The sequence below is a fragment of the Dasypus novemcinctus genome, chromosome 9, assembly GCF_030445035.2.
Source record: "Dasypus novemcinctus isolate mDasNov1 chromosome 9, mDasNov1.1.hap2, whole genome shotgun sequence".
NCBI lineage: Eukaryota > Metazoa > Chordata > Mammalia > Cingulata > Dasypodidae > Dasypus > Dasypus novemcinctus.
The window spans coordinates 118,649,064-118,671,115 of record NC_080681.1 but is presented as its reverse complement, the minus strand read 5'-3'; the positions used below and the strand labels follow the sequence as shown (position 1 = coordinate 118,671,115).

The following is a 22,052-nucleotide window of genomic DNA, read 5'->3' as shown; positions in this document are numbered from 1 at the left end:
GTATCCAGCAACCTTTCTAAACTCTTGTTGATTTAAATTATCTGTGCCTTCTTTTAGATTTGCTAAATACACAGTCATATCATCTGAAATTAACTTGCTGCTTCCTTTCCTAGCCCTTATTCTTTTATTTATTTATTTTTTTAAAAAAAAGATTTATTTATTTATTTAATTTCCCCCCCTCCCCTGGTTGTCTGTTCTTGGTGTCTATTTGCTGCGTCTTGTTTCTTTGTCCGCTTCTGTTGTCGTCAGCGGCACGGGAAGTGTGGGCGGCACCATTCCTGGGCAGGCTGCTCTTTCTTTTCACGCTGGGCGGCTTTCCTCACGGGCGCACTCCTTGCGCGTGGGGCTCCCCCACGCGGGGGACACCCTTGCATGGCAGGGCACTCCTTGCGCGCATCAGCACTGCACATGGCCAGCTCCACACGGGTCAAGGAGGCCCGGGGTTTGAACCACGGACCTCCCATATGGTAGACGGACGCCCTAACCACTGGGCCAAAGTCCGTCTCCCTCTTTTATTTATTTTTCTTACCTTGCTACTGACAAGGGCCTCGTGTAATGTGGAATAGACATGTTGATGGGGGGGACCATCCTTGTTCTTGATCTCAAACTTCCCTTCTATTTCTTAATTGACTAAGAGTTTCAACCATGAATGGATATTGATTTTTCTTTTTTGAGGGGATATTGATTTTTATCAAATGCTTTTTCCACATCCATTAAAATTATCTTATGAATTTTCTTCTTTAATTTTAAACTTCTGTAATGCACTAAATCATATTAATTTAGCTTCTAATGTTAAACCTAACTTGCCTTTATGAGATAAATACAACATGATAATGATTTACATTATCCTTTCAGATTGTTGGATTGGATTTGCTAACGTTTTGTTTAGGATTTCTGCAACTGTATTCAGAAATAAGACTGACGTTTAACCTTTCTTTCTCTGATACCCATCATGGGCTTTGACTTGAACTGAGTTAGAGAATGCTCTCCCTTTTTCAGACTCTGGAAGACTTTGTGTAACATTGGATTGTCTTCCTTGAAAGTCTGGTAGAAACCATCTATAAAGCCACCTGGGCCTTGAGTTTTGTGTTTTATTCTTTCTCTTGAATGGTTATAGAATTAAGTTTTCTTTTTTCAGATTTTGCTTTTTCTAGAAATTTTTCAGTTTCATCTAAATTTTCATACTTAAATGACTTTTTTCCCTTTTTCCCCCATTTTCATTCTTGTTCATGGTGACTTGTGTTTTCATGGACAGTTTTACCAGAAATTTATTGATTTTATCAATAATTCAATTTTGCATCCCCAAATCCTCAAGATGGAGAATGAACAATGGACTAAAGTAGACTTACTATTATTCTACTATAGACTTACTATTATTCTAGCAATGGAAGAACTCTTATCATTGATATAAAGGCAGTGACCACCAGAGGTTCTGAGGGATGGGAGAGGGAAGAATAGGTGTTAAAAATTTTTTAGAAAGAATCAACTTTGGCTTTGTTAATCTTTTTTGATATATATTTGTTTCATTAATTTTTACTGTTTTATTTCCTTCTTTCTACTTTTATATTTTGCTGTTGCTTTTTTTAATTTCTTGACTTAGCTGTTTAGTTCATTAATTTACTTTTTAATACATTCATTTTAAGACTACTCTCATTTATCTGCATCCCAAGTATTGATAAGTAGTATTTTCATTAATCATTCAAATTCAAAATATTTTCTAATATCTGATTTGCTTTCTTCTTAGATAAATGACATATTGATTTCTATATTAATACATTGTGGTTAGAAAACCTATATATAATTTCAATCCTTTGAAATGTATGAACGTTAGTAATAAGAAAATGGTCGGGAAACGGACTTTGGCCCAGTGGTTAGGGCGTCCGTCTACCATATGGGAGGTCCGCGGTTCAAACCCCGGGCCTCCTTGACCCGTGTGGAGCTGGCCATGCGCAGCGCTGATGCGCGCAAGGAGTGCTGTGCCACGCAAGGGTGTCCCCCGCGTGGGGGAGCCCCACGCGCAAGGGGTGCGCCCGTGAGGAAAGCCGCCCAGCGTGAAAAGAAAGTGCAGCCTGCCCAGGAATGGTGATGCCCACACTTCCCGTGCCGCTGACGACAACAGAAGCGGACAAAGAAACAAGAAGCAGCAAATAGACACCAAGAACAGACAACCAGGGGAGGGGGGAAATTAAATAAATAAATAAATCTTAAAAAAAAAAAGAAAATGGTCATCATAGTTTTGCAGTCTGCATTTTATACTTAGTAACATTGTTACTTTGGGGTGTTTTTTTTTTTAATTGTTCAATTTGCTATGAATCCTGAATGGAAATAAATTTGCCTAAAATTCAAAATGATTGTTTTTTGTAATCTATTACCATAAAACATTATATGAAGGTTCTCAAATACAATGAGCCCTTGATTTTTCCTCTGACCTGAAAGAACCATAGTCCTTGAACCCCTATCGGGTTGAAATAGGTGACCACATGTTTATTTGCTCACACAGGTCTATTTTATTTGATTCTATTACTTTAGCCAGGGTCAGCCACATTTTTATTGAGCTGGTATGTAAAGCCCATTTGCAGTGAGAAAACCAAATAAAAATCAAGTGCTTCTTGATGTCTCTCTAGGCCCGAGGTATGAAGAAGCAGGTCATTGATGACTTCATCACCCAAAACAAGTATCTCCTGGCAGCCAGGCTCACCAGCCAGAAGCTGTTCCATGAACTCTGCCCTGTCAAACGGTCTCACCGACAGAGGAAGTAAGGACGCCAGGCTCTACCTCCACTTGTCATTGCACTAGAGGGGCCATGTCGTCACGTTTTACCACAGGGCGATTAAACATCTACCCCGTGACAGAGCAAGTACCAACTATGATGGTAGGAGGGTGTTTGGGCCCTAAGAACCCAGCAGTTGGGTGTGCCAGCCTGCTGCAGGGGTGAGAGAGGATCTCCCTGAGACGTAATGCTTCTGCTAAGGCCAGAGGGATGAGGACCCTTTAGCCAGGTGAAGGGGTAAGGTGTCAGGGAGAGACAGGTGGCGTATGAGAGAGTTAATATCCCTCCTAGAACATTCCACCCAGGTTGAGTCTTTGTTGCTCTTAAAGATTTGAAGAGAGGGCCGAGATGAGCCAGGAAAATAATCAAATGGTAGAGAATGAAGGTACTGAGGACATGTTAAAATAATTAGATTCCCTTAACTGAGAGATGGGAAGACTAAGGCATACTTATTCCATAAAGTAGGTGAAGCATTTTTATACAGGGTAGGAAATAATATTATTATACCTTTCTCAGATTAATTAAATGATGGTTTTAAATTTAGAGTTATTTCATGTGTAAAAGCTATCTGGAGATGGGAGGGAAACATTTATCATATTTGAAAATATAACCAAAATATTTATTTGAATCAAATTTCCCCCTATATTTCCAAACTTTTCAGATTCTTTTATAGTCTAAGAGAAAAGCAAGACTTTAATTAGATGTAAAGAAGAATATCCTGGACTGTAAGGCTTGTTTACTCGGCCTTCAAAAATGATCTCAACTCCAACCACTTGTCTTTTTTTTTTAACCACTGCCACCCTGGAACAGGCCGCCGTCACCTCCCATCGAGACCACCAAACCATGCTTACCTTCTAACTCAACTGCCTGCTTCCACTTTTATACTTCCCAGCCACCTCTCCACACATCAGCCAGTAACTTTCTAAAGATTTCTAAAGATGTGCTGTGGATCAAGTCAGTGTCCATCTGGGGTCTTAGCACTTGCACTTCTCTCTGCCTGGTGCGTTCTGGCCCCATTTCCTCTTTGGGCTTACTTCATTTGGGTCCTGCTCAAACAGCACCTTCTCAGGTGGTATGTTGCTGACCAACCTGTCTAATGGAGCACAACACCCACCCCTCCCTGATCTCTCTCTACCCCCTTTCCCTTCTTCTTTTTTCTTTTCCATAGCACCTGTCACTCACTGCTATGATGTACTTATTTATTTGTTGTCCATCTTCCCCATTGAAATATAAGGTCCATGAGGGCAAGATATTGATCATCTTGATTAAAGCTACTTCCTTAGTACCTGCCATCATGCTTGGCATGTAGCAAAGTACTCAGTAAATATTTGGGAGAATGAATGAATTTTCCACTAGAACCACTGCAGAAGAAATCCCTTCAGAATGAGGCTCATCTTCCATCACAGCTTTCGTTATGCAAAACATCTTCACTTATATAAGATGAGCACCTCCTCTTCACCAGAATAAGAATCTGCTGTTACAGGTTTTAGCCATGACCTCAGGGACTGGCCATAAACTCTTGTCTTTACTACTTTACAGGTACTGTGTGATTTTACTGACTGCAGAGGTGACCAAGTTGAGTAAACCTTTTGAGGCTTTCCTTTCCTTTGCTCTGGCAAACACACAAGACACAGTGAGATTCGTGCATGTCTACAGCAACCGGCAGCAGGAGTTTGCCTACACCTTACTACCAGATGGGGAAATGTTTCAAGGAAAATCAGCGGTGAGTCACGGATTCTCTCCTGGTGCCAGGCTCTTCACAGGCATGTGGCACGTGCTTCTGTTTTGTCCTTCCTTGGAAGTTTGAGTAAATTCCAGGAAATCCATTAATCCCTACAAGTCTGCTTTTACGACAGTCTTTCCCCCTGGTTGTCCCACTTCGATTTTCAGCTTTGGGCTTCAAGAAGAAGCATCAGAAGGATGAAGGTGCAGCAGTCCCTTTCACCAGTTCTACCCTTGCACCATCCTAGTTTGGAAAATATTTCTTGGGCCACCATATATGCTTGGAAACCTCCCCTTCCTGTACTTTTGCCCCTTTGACTTGATCCTCCGTGATTTCTCCTCCCTTTCCTGGCCTTTGTCATCAGAAACAGGGAATTCTTCACTTTTTCATCATTTTGGCAGTCCTCACTAATCTCTCCAAGAAGGAAAGGTTTCCTTTATTTATAATATTAAGTCAGAGATTCTAGAACCAACTAAGCCTATTAAGAAGACAGACTTTTTTCAGACTTTTTTTTTAATTTATTGAAGTATATCACTAACATAAACATACATAAACAGTAAGTGTATAGTAATAGTTATGAACTTATAAAACAAACATACGTAACATCATACAGGGTTCTCATACATCACCTCACCCTACCACCAATACCTTGCATTGTTGTGAAACATTTTTAACTAATGATTAAAGACCATCCTCAAAATATTACTACTAACCAAAGTATCTTACATTTGGTGTATTTTTCCCCCACCCCAGCCTATTATTTTATTATTATTACTATTACTATATCACTTATACATGAACATTCATAAACAGTAAATGTATAGTAAAAGTTATGAGCTTACAAAGCAAACATACATAACATCATACAGGGGTCCCATACATCAGCCCACCACCAACACCTTGCAGTGTTTTAGACATGTTACAAATTATGAAAGAATATATTTTGTCAAAATCTTACTACTAACTATAGTCCTTATCTTACATTTGATGTATTTTTCCCCAACCCACCCTATTATATTTTTTAAATATATTTTTATGACAGAAGTTGTAAACTTACAAAACAATCACACATGTGCAGAATTCCCATATAACGCCCCTCTATCAATACACCACACCATGGTAGAACATGTGTTACAGATCATGATATAATATCATCAGACTCTTACCAGGTCCATAGCATACATTTGGCATACTTTTTCCTTACTCCTCCATTATCAACACAGTACATCTTTGGCATAGATGCATGAATATTACATTATTACTGTTAACCGTAGTCCATAGGTTACTCAGTTGTATTTTTCCCATGCTTCTCCACATTCCCACCACCCTGCAATAGTGATGTACATCTGCTCTAGCTCACAAAGGACACCCTTGCATCTGTACTTACAATCAACCATAATTCTCATCCACCTCTGGGTTTACTCTGTAGTCCCTAGATAATTCTCTAGCTTTCTTTCAACTGGCATTTACATTCCTAGACTACCCTTTTCAGCCATGTTCCCATTTATAAACCAGCTGTTACTCACTATAATGGTGGTTACCATCAACTTTATACATTTCCACACTTCAGTAGTAAAGTTAATTAAAACTTCTGCATACATTAAATATCAGTAGTCCATCTCAGTCCTCCTCTTATCTCCTTTAAGAATCTACCACCTACCACCAGGTCTTGAAAATATTTTCCGACATTTTCTTCTAGAACCTTTATGGTTCTTGCTTTTATATTTAGGTTTTTGATCCATTTTAAGTTAATTTTTGTATAAGGTGTGAGAAAGGGGTCCTTTTTCCTTCTTTTGGCTATGGATATCCAGTCTCTCAGCACCATTTGTGGAATCGACTATTCTGCCCAAGCTGGATAGTTTTGACAGGCTTGTCAATAATCACTTGACCATAGATGTGAGGGTCTGTTTCCAAACAATCAGTTTGGTTCCACTGATCTGTGTGTCTGTCTTTATGCCAGTACCATGCTGTTTTTATCACTGTAGCTAGGTAATATGATTTAAAGTCCATAAGTGAGAGTCATTCAACTTTGCTTTTCCTTTTTACGATGTTTCTGCTTTTTCAGGACACCTTCCAAATAAATTTGCTAATCATAGTTTCCATTTATTTTTTAAATGCTGGTAATATTTTTATCAGGATTGCATTGAACTTGTATATCAATTTGGGTAGAATTGACATTGTAATGATATTTAGTCTTCCAATATGTGAGCATGGAATGTTCTTCCAATTATGTAGGTCTTTTTTTATTTCTTTTAACAATGAGTTGTAGTTTTCTGGATACAAGTGCCTTACATTGTTTGTTATGTTTATTCCAAAATATTTAGGTTTTATCTGTCCTATTTTATTTCCACCACTCTTTTGATACTTTCAGTTACTTTTGCTGATATAATCTTCATTTCTAGACTCTCTTCCAAGCCTCTCTCTCCTCTTCTCTTTTCAGACTGTAGCACACCCTTTAGTATTTCCTGAAAAGCTGGTCTCTTGGTTACAAACTCTCTCAGTTTCTGTTTATCTGTGAATATTCTAAACTTGCCCTCATTTCTGAAAGACCATGTTGCCTGATATAAGATTCTTGGCGGAAGTTTTTCTGTTGCAGTATCTTAAGTATATCACACCACTGTCTTCTTGCCTCCATGGCTTCCAATGAGAAATGGGCACTTAATTTTATTGGCTGTCCTTTATATTTTATGCATTGCTTTTCTCTTGCTGCTCTCAGAATTCTCGTCTTTGGCATTTAACATTCTGGTTAGTAGTGTCTTCGAGTTGGTCTGTTCAGATTTATTTGGATGGGAGTACATTGTGCTTCTTGGACATGGATATCTATGCCCTTCAATAGGGTTGGGAAATTTTCCTTCTCTTTTCCCTTCTCTTCTCCTTCTGGGACACCCATGACATGTATGTTTGCATGCCTCTTGCTGTCGTTTAGTTCCCTGAGAACTTGTTAAATTTTTTCCATTCTTCATCTGTTCTTTTGTATCTTTGCTTTCAGAGGCCATTTCTTCAAGCTCACTAGTCCTTTCATCTGCCTTCTCAAATATGCTATTATATGATTCCAGTGTATATTTAATTTCATTTATTGCACCTTTCATTCCTATAAGATCTCCTATTTTTCTATGTATGCTTTCAAATTCTTCTTTGTGCTTATCCAATGTCTTCTTTTTTTTTTTAAGATTTATTTTTCATTTATTTCTCTCCCAGTTCCCCTCCCCCCAGTTCTCTGCTCTCCGTGTCCATTCACTGTGTGTTCTTCTGTGTCCGCTTCTATTCTTGTTAGTGGCGCCGGGAATCTGTGTCTCATTTTGTTGTTGTTGTTGTTGTTGAGTCATCTTGCTGCATCAGCTCTCTGTATGTGCAGCACCACTCCTAGGCAGGCTGAACTTTCTTTCACGCTGGGCGTCTCTCCTTACGGGGCACACACTCCTTGCGCGTGGGGCTCCCCTACACGGGGGATACCCTTGCATGGCAGGGCACTCCTTGCGCGCATCAGTACTGCGCATGGGCCATCTCCACACGGGTCAAGGAGGCCCTGGGTTTGAACCGTGGACCTCCCATGTGGTCGGCAGACGCTCTAACTGTTGAGCCAAGTCTGCTTCCCTCCAATGTCTTCTTTATATCCTTAATCTCTTCAGACATTTCATTGAATTTACTAAGGCGATTTGTTTGAACATCTATGATTAGTGGTCTCAACTCCTTTATGTCATCTGGAGGCTTATCTCATTCCTTTTACTGGGCCATATCTTCCTGTTCTTGATGTAGATTGTAATTTTTTGTTGGTATCTTGGCATCTGGCTTACTAGATGTATTTATTCTGGGTGTAGTTGCTCTCTTTAATTTAGGGCTTTCTTGCCCTTTCTCTCTTGTTGGCACTGTAAGCTGTGGAGGCTTAAGCTGCCTACATTGCCCCAGGGACCAGTGAAGCTTCTCCCAACTTTCTCCTTTGTCAGGGCTAGGGACAGAGCCACAGCTGTGTGAAATAATACTAGTTGCACAGGCCTACATTGTAGTTGCCCAGAAAGACTGATGAAGCTTCACACCCCATTTTCCCTTACCTGGGGTAGGGATGGAGCTGCAGGTGTGGGCAACAATCTATGCTGTATGGGTACAAAATGACCTCATTTGCCCCAGTAAATTTGCAGTTATTCAGTCTGTGCCAGCCAAATGTTCCTACAGTTACCCAGAGAGGCTGGTTGCAGAGCTCACCAGCTTCCTCCCTGCTAGAGCTGGGACTGAAGCCTAGGCTAGGGCTGCAATCCAATCTGGGTGAAAGAAACAGGTCTCTGCCATCACTGTGATTTTCAGTCAGCCTGGCTTCCCCTAATGCTGGGGACAGAGTCAAAATGGTGGCTACCAGATTTTTTCCGACGTTGACACGTTTAAACTTCAGCTGTTCTTAGAGTTATACTTTAGCCAGCCGAATTTACTCATCAGTAGCAGAAGTTGGTGGCCAACGGTCTCTCCCTCCCATTTTTAGGAGATGGCGCTTCCAATTCCAGCCATAGAACAGCCCCCAGGGTGGCTTGCTCCACCAGCATAGGATGATCACCAGCCTCCACGGTGTGGTCTGTATTTTCCCAGAGAGGCTGGCATAGGTCCCCCAACTTCTCCCATGGCAGAGGTGAGGCTGGGGGTTATGCTAGACTTGCAGTCTGATCTGGATGGAAAGAAGCCAGTCCCTCATCAGCACTGTGATTTTCAGTTTGCCCAGCTTCCCCTTGTGTCAGGGATGGAGTTAAGATGGCATCTACTGGCCTCTTTCTGACTTGGACAGGTTCAAACATTAGCTGTTCTTAAGATTATACTTTAGCCCACTGAATTTCCTAATCAATAGCTGAAGTTGGTGCCCAACCATCTCTTCCTCCCTGGTTTTTGGGAAGTGGCACTTCCAATTTCAGCTGCAGAATAGCTCCCAAGGTGGCTTGTGCCACCAGTGGAGGATGGGCACCAGCCTCTGTGGCGTACTGCTCTGCTTACAAATCTTCTTTGCAGATGGGCAGTCACCTCCTTCCATTCCTTCAGGGATGTTGCAGGATGCTCTTCTGGTCTCCTGGAGCCCTAACACAGGTGCTTTAGGTAGCTCTGGGTGATTACTAACTGCCTTGCAGCATAAGCTGACTCTAGGAGTTCTTACTGTGCCGCCATCTTGCTGGTTGTGTCCAAGAAGAAAGACTTCTAACTTTTTTTAATTTTGAAAAGTAGTTTTATTGAGATATATCCACATACCATACAATCTATCAAAAGTGTACAATCAATGGCTTTTAGTTTAATTACAGTGTTTTCCATTCGTCACCACACATAATTTTACAACAATTTCATTACTCCAAAAAGAAAAATGATAGCATTTTAATCCCTCCTCAGTACAGGCTTTCTGCATCTATTTGTTATGTCTCTAATCTCTTAACACCTTTTTTTACTAAAGTTTATAGATCACAAATAATGTTACATTAAAAAACATGAGATTCCCATATAACCCACTCCCCACCCCCCAACCCCATCATTTTTGTAAATTGTATGTTTTTGAAGACAAATACATCTCAAAAAAATACCACATTAAAAACATAAGAGGTTCCCATATACCCCCCACCTCCCCACCCCACTCCTCCCACACCAACGACCTCCCCCATCATTGTGGCACATTCATCGCACTCAGTGAACATATTTTGGAGCACTGCTACATCACATGGATAATAGTTTACCCTGTAGTTCACACTCTCCCCCAGTACATTCAGTGGGTTATGGCAGGATATATAAAGTCCAGCATCTGACCCTGCAGTATTATTTAGGACAACTCAAAAGTCCCAAAAGTGCCCCCACATCACATCTCTTCTTCCCTCTCCCTACCCTCAGCAACTACTGTGGCCACTTTCTCCACCTCAGTGCTACAATTTCTATTACTAGTCACAGTATTTTTATAGTAGAATATCAGTAAGTCCACTCTAATCCATATTTTATTCCTACATTCTGTGGACCCTGAGATGGTGATGTCTTCTCCACCTCTAGATTAAGAGGGGGCTTAGATTCCACAAGGATGATGGATGCAATTCTTCTGCTTACAGTTGTAGGCACTCTTGATTCCCTGGTGGGGTCATTGACCATCTCCACCTCCCTGTTAGCTGACCTGGGTAAGTCCAACAAACCAGAGAGTAGGAGTTACAACTCTGCTGAGGCTCAGGGCCCAGCTGGCACATAGGCAGTCCGGAGATTCAAGTCCCCTGAGTATACACCATCCCTAGTGCCAACCACAGGTTCCGTAAAAATGACAAAAGAGGGAAACGGACTTTGGCCCAGTGGTTAGGGCGTCCGTCTACCACATGGGAGGTCCGCGGTTCAAGCCCCGGGCCTCCTTGACCCGTGTGGAGCTGGCCCATGCGCAGTGCTGATGCGCGCAAGGAGTGCAGTGCCACACAGGGGTGTCCCCCGTGTAGGGGAGCCCCACGCGCAAGGAGTGCACCCGTAAGGAGAGCCGCCCAGCGCGAAGGAGGGAGCAGCCTGCCGAGGAATGGTGCCGCCCACACTTCCCGTGCCGCTGACGACAACAGAAGCGGACAAAGAAACAGGACGCAGCAAAAAGACACAGAAAACAGACAACCGGGGGAGGGGAGGGGAATTAAATAAAAATAAAAAATAAAAAAAATCTAAAAAAAAAAAAAAAAAAAAAGACAGAAGAGGCATGTGTAGAAAGGTCACGTCTGAGTCCAGCTCCATCACACTCAGGAGCACAAATTCCAAAGTAGGACCCTCTAACATGGCACAGAACTCTAAATCCATCTGCCATGACCCTGTGGATCTCCTTAGCCTTCAAGAGAACCAGTACGTAGGGTTGTATCTACTAATTTTTTTAATTGTTATAGCCATTATCTTTTTTTTTTTTCAGCTTCTTATTTTGGAATACTTTCAAACTTACAGAACAGTTAGAAAAATGGTATACACTCCACTCCGACAACTCTAGCATAGACCTATCCCTACACATACCCTGATGCACCAATTTTAGCATTTTGCCACATTTGCCCTATCATTCCATCAGTCTATCCATCTGTCTATCTAATTATCAATCTAGTTTCTGAACACTTGAGTATAAGTTGTATACACCATGCTCCTTGAACATTTAATACTGCCATGTTCATTTCCTCAGAACAAGGATATTCACTCACGCAGTCACCTTAAGTGCAGTTATCACGTTCAGGAAATTTAACGTTGATGTAAAGCTTATAGTCTATATTCCCATTTTTTCATATGTCCCAATAATATCCTCTTAAACATTTTCTCTCCCACTATTAGATCCTCTCAGGATCACATATTGCATTTAATTTTTATTGTGTCTTTAGTTGCTTGTGGGCTTTTTGGTTGTTTTGTTCTGCTTTTTGTGGGGGGGGGGAACATATATTAACATGAGCTTTCCCCTCTCAACCCCTCCCAAGCACAGCATTCAGCAGGATGAGTCCCAGTCGGTACCCTCATCACCTTCCATTACTAAAGCTTCCCATCTCCCCAAACACAAACCTTACACCTGTTATGCATTATGTCCCCTTGCCATCTGCCCTCTGCCCCTGGCTCTAATTTCTGTCTCTGTGAGCTTGCATATTCTCCGGTATTTTCTTTGTAGTAACCATGGGGCTTAAATTTAACATCCTGAATCTATACAATTTTGATTGCTTCAGTACCAACTTAACTTCAATAGTATACACAAACTGTTCGTACCCCACTGTTCCCCCGCCTTTATGTAGCCTTGTTACAGATTATATGTTTATACATTATGAGTCCAAAACCACTCATCTATCATTACATTTTAAGCATTTGCCATTTAGATTCTGTAAGAAGTAAAAATTGTTACCAACCAAAACTACAATAGTACTGGCATTTGTATTTACCCCTGTCATTACCTTCCCTGGAGAGCTTTATTTTTTCATGCAGCTTCAATCTATTGTCTATTGTCTTTCCTTTCAATCTGCAAAACTCTTTAGTATCTCTTATGAGGCCAGTCTAGCCATGATGAACTCCCTCAGCATTTGTTTATATGGAAATGTCTTAATCTCTCCCTTATTTTTGAAAGACAGTTTTGCCAGATATAGAATTTTCATTGGCAATTTTTTTTCTTTTCTTTAAATATGTCTTCCCCCCTGCCTTTTTCCCTCCATGGTTTCTGATGAGATCGGCACTTTATCTTTTTGAGGTTCCCTTGTATGTGCCGTGTTCCTTCTCTCGCAGCTTTCAGAATCTTCTTTGGTCTTGCAGTTTGCTTAGAACATGGTGCTGTGTGGTCTCTGGGTTTAGCCTCTTTGGAATTCGTTGAGTATCTTGGATATACATAGTCATGTCTTTTGTTAAATTGGGGAAGTTTTTAGTCGTTATTTCTTTGAACAGTCTGCTCTTTTCTCTCTTTTTTTTCTCCTGGGGCTCCCACGACATGGAAATTGGTTCACTTGATGGTGCCCCACAGGTTCCCCAAGTTCTGCTCACTTTTCTCCATTCTTCCTTCTTTCTGCCCCTCAGAGTGGATGCTTCAGTTGTCCTATCCTCAGGTTAACTGGGCCTTTCTTCGGCCAGCTCCAATCTGCTGTTGAGCCCCTATATGAAATTCTTTTTTTTTTTTTTTAAGATTTATTTTATTTATTTCTCTCCCCTTCCCACCCACCCCTATTGTCTGCTCTCTGTGTCCACTCGCTGTGTGTTCTTCTGTGTCCGCCTGCATTCTTAGCAGCACCGGGAATCTGTCTCCCCTTGTTGCATCATCTTGCTGTGTTAGCTCTCCACGTGTGCGACACCACTCCTGCATGGGCTGTGTTTTTTTCTGCACAGGGCAGCTCTCCTTGCAGGGTGCATTCCTGCGCGTGGGGCTCCCCCACGTGGGGGGCACCCCTGCTTGATATGGCACTCCCTACACATAGCGGCACTGCATGTGGGCCAGCCCACCACACAGGCCAGGAGGCCCTGGGTTTGAACCCTGGACGTCCTGTATGGTAGATGGACACTATCAGTTGAGCCACATCCACTTCCCAATATATGAAATTCTTAATTTCTATTACAGTGGTCTTAGCTCTTTGGTTCTTTTGTATACTTTCCATCTCTATTGATATTTTTTTTGTGTTCATCTTTCATTTTCCTAATTTCCTTCAGTTCTCTGCCGATGTTTTCCTTTAACTCTTTCAGCATATTTAGGACTTTTTTTTTTTTTTTTTGAGTCTTTGGTATGTCACAGCTCTCATCCTCCTCACTGATGGTTTCTAATGCTATATTCTCCTCCTTTGCCTGGGCCATTGCATCCTGTTTCTTTGTCTGTTTTGTAATCTTTTATTGAAACCTGGACATTTTGATATTTTAATGATGTGCTGTCACTGGAACTTAGCCTTTGAGGCATCTGTTATAACAGATTGCCAGAAGCTAACAAAAAAAAAAAAGAGAGAAAGATGTATTTACCAAATGCAATGAATATCTCATGATGATGGAGGAGAATGTTGCTATGGGGAGAGGAGTGGGAGTGGGGTGAGGAGGGTGGGGGTATATGGGGACCACATATTTTTTTAATGTAATATTTTAAAAATGAATAAAGACAAAAACAAAAAACAAAAAAAACTTTCCATTCTAACTAAAAGAATGCTAGCTATGTATGAGCCAGTTGGATTTACATTTGAATTCTAAAAATTTATTGCAAGTTCACAAAACTCAATAAAATTTTATCTAATTGTATCTCAATATTAAAGATCACAGGCATCTTTTTTGTGGTTAAAAAAAAAAAAAAAAAAGAGAAAGAGAAACACCTTTCCCAGTCGTAGCATTTTGACCTGTGCTGGTGCTCTCCTTCCATGCTTACCCGTACCCATGTGGGGTCCTCCTGATCTTTTCTGTGCAAGTGTCTTGTCTTGGGCGTGGGCGTGGGCGTGGGTGTGTGGCCCTAGCAATTCCCTGTGTAAATGTTTCCGAATATCCCCTTTCCCTAGGAAACCATTTCCTCAATCCTGGGCATTGCCCATTATGTCCTACAGCCTGATATATCCTGCAGTTAGCAATCCCTCGCCCAAGGCAGCACGACTTGACTGCCCTCCCACAGCGTTCGGCAGGGGGGCTAGGTGAGCCACCCTCGACACGTAGGGCAGTTCTGGGACGGCACCAGACAGCCTGGGCCAGACATACCTGCTCCAGCATGTGCACAAGGGTTGCTCTGCTCCCTCCAGGACCAGGGATCGGCACAGGGAGCACCCGTCAGCTCTGCCCAGGAGCGGGGAGGAGGGGCCAGTCAGGATCCCTCGAGAGTTTACTGCTGTTATTTATTTTTTTTTCCTTTTTAGAGAAAGGGATTTCTTTTTTATTTTTATTTATTTCTCCCCCTCCCCCTCATTGTTTGCACTCGCTTTCTGCTCTCTGTCTGTTTGTTGTGTGCCCGCTATGTCTGCTTGACTTCTTTATAGGAGGCACTGGAAACCAAACCCGGGACCTCCTATGTGGCAGGCAGGCACTCAACTGCTTGAGCCACATCCACTCCCTGCTTGTTGTGTCTCTCATGTCTCCTCATTGCATCCGCTTGCCACACCAGCCCGTCACATCAACTCGCTGTCTTACTCATCTTCTTTAGGAGGCAGTGGAAATCAAACCCAGGACCTCCCATGTGGTAGGCGGGCATCCAAATGCTTGAGCCATTTCTGCTTCCCCCTACTGCTTTTAAGTGACCGCCTTCTTCATTCAGAATTTACTCTGTTGTTGTAATCCTTTAAAAGTTTTCTGAGGCTCTGAGAAAACTGTTCCTGCCAGTTGTGCAAAGCTTCTTTCAGGGGAGAGATCCTGCAGTATTTCACTCTGCCATTTAAATCTTTTGCAGGTACCTTATATTCATCAATATTTGCATTTGAGCTTGTTGTTGCCTTTACTAGACCCTTTTTTCCCTCTTCCTGGGCAGGAGGGGAGTGTTACCATCTTTTTGAGATTTCTAAATGGTTTTTCTCTTTTTTGTCCCAGGTGTCTATCTTAGAAAGGCGGAACACAGCAGGAAGGGTGGTGTACAAAACCCTGGAAGTTCCCTGGACTGGGAGTGAGAGCGATAAATTCATCCTTTTAGGTTACCTCGAGCAGCTGCGGAAAGATCCAGCGCTTCTGTCCTCTGAAGCTGTGCTTCCCGACCTGACCGATGAACTCGCCCCTGTAAGCACTATGACTCAGGAAGAGTGGGCAGCCAGGCAGGGCTCACGGGCTCGGGTGGCGACAGGAGTCTTGATAAGAGCAGAGGTTCAGCAGCTGCCCTTTGCTGGGGGTGAGGGTGGCCTGTGTCTCCCCAGGAGCCGGGCTGGGCCAAGGGAAGTGTCATCACCCCTCGGGTTCAGTCGTGACCATCGTCCCTCTTCTCCCTCGATAGGTTTTCCTCCTTCGGTGGCTCTACTCTGCCTCTGACTACATCTCGGACTGCTGGGATAGTGTGTTTCACAACAACTGGTAGGGTTACTGCGGGGGTGACTGTCTTTTTCTGGGTTAATGCTAAAAACACTGGTTTTCTTTTGAAAACAGTCCATTTTTCTTTAAATTTCGTTGTACTCTAGATATAGGCAAATGGAAGAATGTTCAGACCTTTTCAACAGCTTTTCCCCTTTCTTCTTCCTTTTGATAACTTCACTTTTTTTATATTTGCCAACTGGTCCTTTCCCGCTGGTTGTCTTTCCAGAGAGCAGAGCGTGGACCGTCCTGTGCACCAGGCGCCTCCAGCGCCCAGCACAGGGCTGGCACCCATAGGGTCCAGAGCGTTGGTGTCAAATGAATCGATGATTCCCTCGCAGAAGGGAAGTCCCGCTCCTGGCCCCTTAAGACTGCAAGCTCTCCAAGGACAGGGACTCCTGGCACCTGGCACAGGCCTTTGAGGGAGATTTGTGGGTGAATGAGATTTTAGAACTCCAGTCCTACAAGAGACCTTGGAGATCATGTTTCTCTCCCAACTCGCACCCCTCTGGGCCACATCTGAATCGTTCTGGCCAGAAAGAAAGCAATCCAATGAGGAAATAATTACACAGGCTTTTGAAGTCACTGATGCTACCCTTGACATGACATGAGAATGTTCTTCCGTGTGGACAGCTTGAATCCTTTATTATCTGTCCTCTTGTTTCCTTCTGCAGAATTGATTTAGTACAACCAGTTATCACTTGTAGAATAACCTGTGAATTAGAACACTGAGGCAAAATCTCTACTTTCCCCTCCATCACCACTACTCCCCACCTCAAAAAAATATTAACTATATTGTATGAAATTAGAACATTTTTATTGGCACGAAGACTTTTTGGTTTGGGAATGTTTTTTTCTTTGAGCCATAGAGAAGAAACCTACAGTCATTAATTAGCCATCACAACAACCCATCCGACCAGCTGACCAACTTGATTAACTTGGTTCTAGGCGAGAGATGATGCCCCTTCTGTCGCTGATCTTCTCCGCCCTCTTCATCCTCTTCGGCACGGTCATCGTTCAGGCTTTCAGGTACGACTCAGCATGATTTTGGAAGGGTGAGTCACCGCCCCCCATGATTGTTGGTCTTCTTTTTTCTTAAACCTTTCTGGTCTACTCCAGCGACTCGAATGATGAGCGAGAGTCAAACCCCCCAGATAAAGAGGAAGCCCACGAGAAGGCGACGAAGACCGAGCCGAGCTTCAGCAAGGAGACCGGCAGGTGCGTGGTCAGGACCACAGACCGTGTGGTCTAATCAGGCATGCTAGGGTTTATGGTATATACACACTCTGGTTCACCCCCTGGTGTGCAATATTGGGTATAGAGAAAAGTCACTGGCTTGTGAGTTTTCCCCAAGACCCTTTAGGCATTTAGATACAGGACCTGCTGATCTTCTACTGGGTAACTTCTGTTTCTCAATCTCACATTTAATAATGAAGGCAGGAAACAGAAACCTGTCGGCGAGATGGTAGGCGAGCCAGAAACAGAACGGTGGCTCTCCACCAGTGTGGTGATGAATAGGATCAGTCTGCAGAGCCTCCGCAAGACAAAGCAGCAGACTGAGCAACAGCAGCCTCTTCCTTCTGTCCTAAAGCTCCCTCAGCAACTGGGGAGCAGCCTCAGAAAGGCAGGGCCGTCCCCATCCTGACATCATATGGGGCTTGAGAATACGAAGTACACCTAGTCTGGTTAGAACACAGCAGCTGCTACTGCTTGTTCCTTTTCAAGTGATGCCATTCCCCTACCTCGAGAACATTTTAATTCTTGAGTATTCCTCCACAGCAAGATTCCTAGAAAAGGCTTTGTGGAGGTGACTGAACTCACAGATGTGACGTACACCAGTAACTTGGTACGCCTGAGGCCGGGCCACATGAACGTGGTCCTCATCCTGTCCAATTCCACCAAGACCAGCCTGCTACAGAAATTCGCTTTGGAGGTCTACACATTCACGGGGTAAGTGTGTGTGTGTCAGGGAGGGAGGGAGGGAGGATGCACACTGGGGTCAGGAGGGGCCTTTCCTCTTTGACCACTAGGAGCTTTACCAGTGTGGAGAGACGTGGGCTGTAAGCTTTCCGGCCCAGAAATCTAAGCCATCATGAGGGGCCCTTTTTCCGCCTTGACTCCTTGTTCTGTTGGTTGTGAAGAGAAGAGATTGAACTCAGTCTTATTCCCTGAGCCATTTAAGAAAACAGACTGTTCTCTTGATGTGAATTTTCTTGAAGCCAGGTACCAAGCAATGTACCTCCAGCAGAGGATGTGGGGAATGGAAGAGGGGAGTGTTGCTGCTGCCCTCTGGCTCCCACAAAAATCCTTCTTTTTTCCTGTCTCCAGGTCCCTTCCTATGCATTGCCTTCTCTTATTATTTGAAGTCTGATTCAGGTACTTACACTCCCCGCAATTCAATGTGTTGGGAAATACCCTCAGTCCTCATTCTGTTCTTCCTGCAGGAGCAGCTGCCTACACTTCTCCTTCCTAAGCCTAGATAAGCACAGAGAGTGGCTGGAATACCTATTAGAATTCGCTCAAGATGCAGCCCCAATCCCAAACCAGTACGACAAGCATTTCATGGAGCGTGACTACACTGGTTATGTACTGGCTCTGAATGGCCACAAGAAATACTTTTGCCTCTTCAAGCCCCAAAAAACGATTGAAGAGGAGGAAGCCATGGGGTCGTGCGGTGATCTTGACTCTTCCCTCCACCTGGGTGAATCTCGAGGGAAATCTTCCTGTAGCCTTGGATCCAAGCCCATCAAAGAGAAACTGAGCAAGCTGTCCTTATGGATGGAGCGCCTGCTGGAAGGCTCCTTACAGAGGTTTTATATCCCATCATGGCCCACACTAGACTGAAAGGATTTCAGAAAGAGAGCTGAACTCAGACTTTTTAACATGCCCCTGTGAACAGGTATTTTCAGGATTTAAACTATCCCATTGAACAGACTATAGATTTTAGATTCCTCTTCTAGAACTGTGGCTAGAAGAATCTTTCCTTTGTCCTGTTCTAACCTAGGAGTGAAAAACACCACAAGTTTAATCCCCTAGATCAAATGTTTTTCTTGGTTGGTTTTTCTTTTTCCTTCCTTATTTGAATGCCATACTATTTAAAATAGACTGCTCATTCCTTCTTCCTCTGTTGTCCCTGTCATGTGCCCATACCACAGGCCCCTGCCCTGTCTCTTCCTGCAATAGCACCTGGACAGAACCTCATAAGCCCTTGTGCAGGTGGGGTCACTTACCCCACTGGCCACCTCCTCCGTGCCCCAGCCTTGCCCCTGCTGTGCTTCTGCCCTGGTGCATGCTGTTAACACTGGAACAATCCACAGCAGCTTTGTAGGCCTTGCATCTTGAAAGAGGCCCTAGTTCCAAGCACTCTTCCAGTTAATGGTGTTTCAGGTCGTAAGTGACTAAAAGTATATTCTGTGGGGTATCCCCCACAACAGTTGGTCAGCCATGGTTCTAAAAGGATAGGGATGAGGTGAGTGGAGGGAAGGAGTGGGCAGTGGCTGAAGGATGCAGATTTGTGATCCCCATGAGCATTCCATCAGCTGCCTCCGTGGTGGTGAATGTGGCTGGGGAGGGATCTGCACAGCAAGGAGTACTGTAATGACCTCAAGCCATTTACATGTGTGTTTCCAGATGCCTTTCTGCCTCTGTCAATTTTAGCCTATGGATATTAGGAGCCATAACTTGTAATCTTGTTCTCTGAGCGTAGAGATAAGCTGCTAGGAGCCAGTAGATGCTAAACTGAAGAAAGTTTATTCCCACCTGCCAGTGAGTCGGGCTCCAGGAACCTCTTCACCCCAGTGGTGTCTCTTTAGTAAAATACAGACATGTCTTTGTGTCAAGGAACTTCAAATTGATCAACACTTGTATTTTGAACAGTTATCCCAAAAGCACTGTATCTTCCAACTCCTCTTTTGTGATGAGTGAGCCAAGAGTTGATTCAGACTCCTGTTTTACAAAAGGCTTACTCTCAGCTTCTGGCCTGTATTTTGATGTCTCATCTAATTGTTTTCACTCTTAACTTACAACTGCTTTTTTCAGGGTCAGGGTCAGACTGATCATCAACGCCCCCACTTGGTGAGCTCCAGTGTACGATGGACTCCAGGCTGGATTCTTACCAGCCAGTTAGAGTTTACCTGTTATTTTAGGGCAAGACCACCGATGGAGTCTTGACAGCTTCAAAGAGTGGTCTATCAAATGTCAGAGCAAAACTGCCCTTTTGTAAAGTAAAAGGTGAAAATCACTGATGGGACATTTACTATTATTTCTTTAATCATAATTGCTTTAAACTAAACCATTCGGATTCTGCATAATTTAAACATTGAGCTCCAGTGGTAAGTAATATATTATTTGTACCCAGGAATTCCTATCATTTTCATGGAATCTCTAGCTTTATTTAAAGATAAGTCACTGCCAGGCCTCAATCTTCCAGATGGTCCTCTGAAAATGGATGATTACTTGAAAGTCATATCTTGTCGGCCTTCCCACTTAAAAATAGTCCATGGATTCATGTGGCGTCTTGATACTCCTGGCCTCAGAATTATTTTCTGGGTCTTTAACAGCCAGGTTGCTTATATGTGGTATGTTTGTGTGGGTTTTTTTTAATTGTAATCAAGTGGTAGGTTTTATTTTGAATTTCTGGTACTAATGGAATTTCTGACCTTAATTTCTAAAAACCAAAAAACTCCCAATTTCTTTTTTGTCTTTTTTAATCAAAATAAAAAGCCCCTTTAGACAGCTGCACCTTCCATTTCTACTAGCAAAAGAAGGTGGTGATAGGATTGGAAACATTCCTGAAAAACGTTTGAGTCTAAAAATTCTTCTGTAGCTCTCTTTGGGGGCTGGTAGTTTTATCCCCCAAGAGGCAATTCTTTCTCAGTCTTCTTGGACTCTCGGGAGCTTCTATTTTAAATTGAACTTTCCCCTTGACCACTGAAGCCTTTCTTCCTGAATGTTTCCATAAATTTCTTTTACTTTTCTCAAATGAATGAGCCATTGTCTTGTTCAGCCAATGCCACCATTTCACTTTTTGATGTGTGTAAATCATCATACAAGACCAAATTTTGGTTTAAGTTAACTTCCTAGTCTTGAAGTAGAATATCTTAAAACTGACACCTGGGAAGCAGGCGTAGCTCAGTGGTTTGAGCACCTGCTCCCCATGTACGAGGTCTTGGGTTCAATCCCCATACCTCCTTAAAAAAAAAAAAAAACTGGCACTGCTGGTGTTTTTAAAGGTGGGTTTTTCTGGTTGATAGAGACTATAGATCATGTTTAGCATATGGGGATAAAAATGGCAGCTAGCCCCAAACAAGACTTTATATAATGTACTCCCATCACAGAAATATGTTTTATTGCTCAGGTGTTGGTTGCACAATTTGTCTAACATAGAGGTCGTCACCTCCAACCAAGCACCATTTCACTGAGCAATTCTGTCCAACTTTCATTTTATGGGCTCACTGCCACCATTTATTGACCATGAAGATTTGGTTTGGTTCAAACAAACAGGTTGATTTCCTCCCCATTCCCAGCCTAGTCACACTTATATTCTATCATTTATTATCATTCAAATCAATTTGCAACTGCCATCATCAGTAGAAATGTTTTCCTGATGCAAAAGAAATGGGATCTGAATATGTTTTAAGTGATTTGCTTTGTTTGGGAATAGGGATTGGAAGCAAACACTCAAAACCTTTTTTTTTTTAAGTAAAACTCTTTAAAAGCTGATGCAAAACATCTTAACAGATAAAATGTTGTTCAAGTCCAAAATACCTGACATTGTCCTTGAAACAAACACAGTGTGGCAGCTCCTGAAACTGTTTAGTTTTTCAAGGAGGATGATTACACTTGGGAGACAGATGTGAAAAGACGGTGAATATTTTGCACTTTTGATACTCATAGGAACAAATAACTTATTTGGCAAATTTTGTCTTTTTTATGTTTGTTTTTTTGTATCATGAACAGGCACTGAAGCTGATGTTATTTTGTTTTAAGAATATTACAGACTGGAAACAGAAATAAACTATTTTAATGTGTGATGATTATGGGGTAGCTCTTGCACTGCAGCATGATTTAATCACAGACTGGCTGTCAACAGCATTAAATTTGCATGTAACTCAGCACGTATATAAGGTCAGCAGATTTCAGGAATTG

At 42.6% G+C, this 22,052-nt stretch overlaps 1 protein-coding gene across 2 annotated transcripts in view; it reads left to right on the top strand.

The window, feature by feature from the left end:
- Positions 1-21,943, top strand: part of DNAJC16 (DnaJ heat shock protein family (Hsp40) member C16) — a 58,843-nt gene extending 36,900 nt beyond the window's left edge. For both annotated transcript variants that reach the window (XM_012530524.4, XM_004472168.3), the window contains 8 exons: positions 2,625-2,755; positions 4,310-4,493; positions 15,438-15,620; positions 15,832-15,908; positions 16,854-16,934; positions 17,025-17,123; positions 17,685-17,855; positions 18,350-21,943. In XM_012530524.4, coding sequence (XP_012385978.1) covers positions 2,625-2,755; positions 4,310-4,493; positions 15,438-15,620; positions 15,832-15,908; positions 16,854-16,934; positions 17,025-17,123; positions 17,685-17,855; positions 18,350-18,749 — 1,326 coding nt within the window. In that variant the 3' untranslated portion in view covers positions 18,750-21,943. The remainder of the gene's footprint in view (positions 1-2,624; positions 2,756-4,309; positions 4,494-15,437; positions 15,621-15,831; positions 15,909-16,853; positions 16,935-17,024; positions 17,124-17,684; positions 17,856-18,349) is intronic.
- Positions 21,944-22,052: the final 109 nt, after the last annotated feature.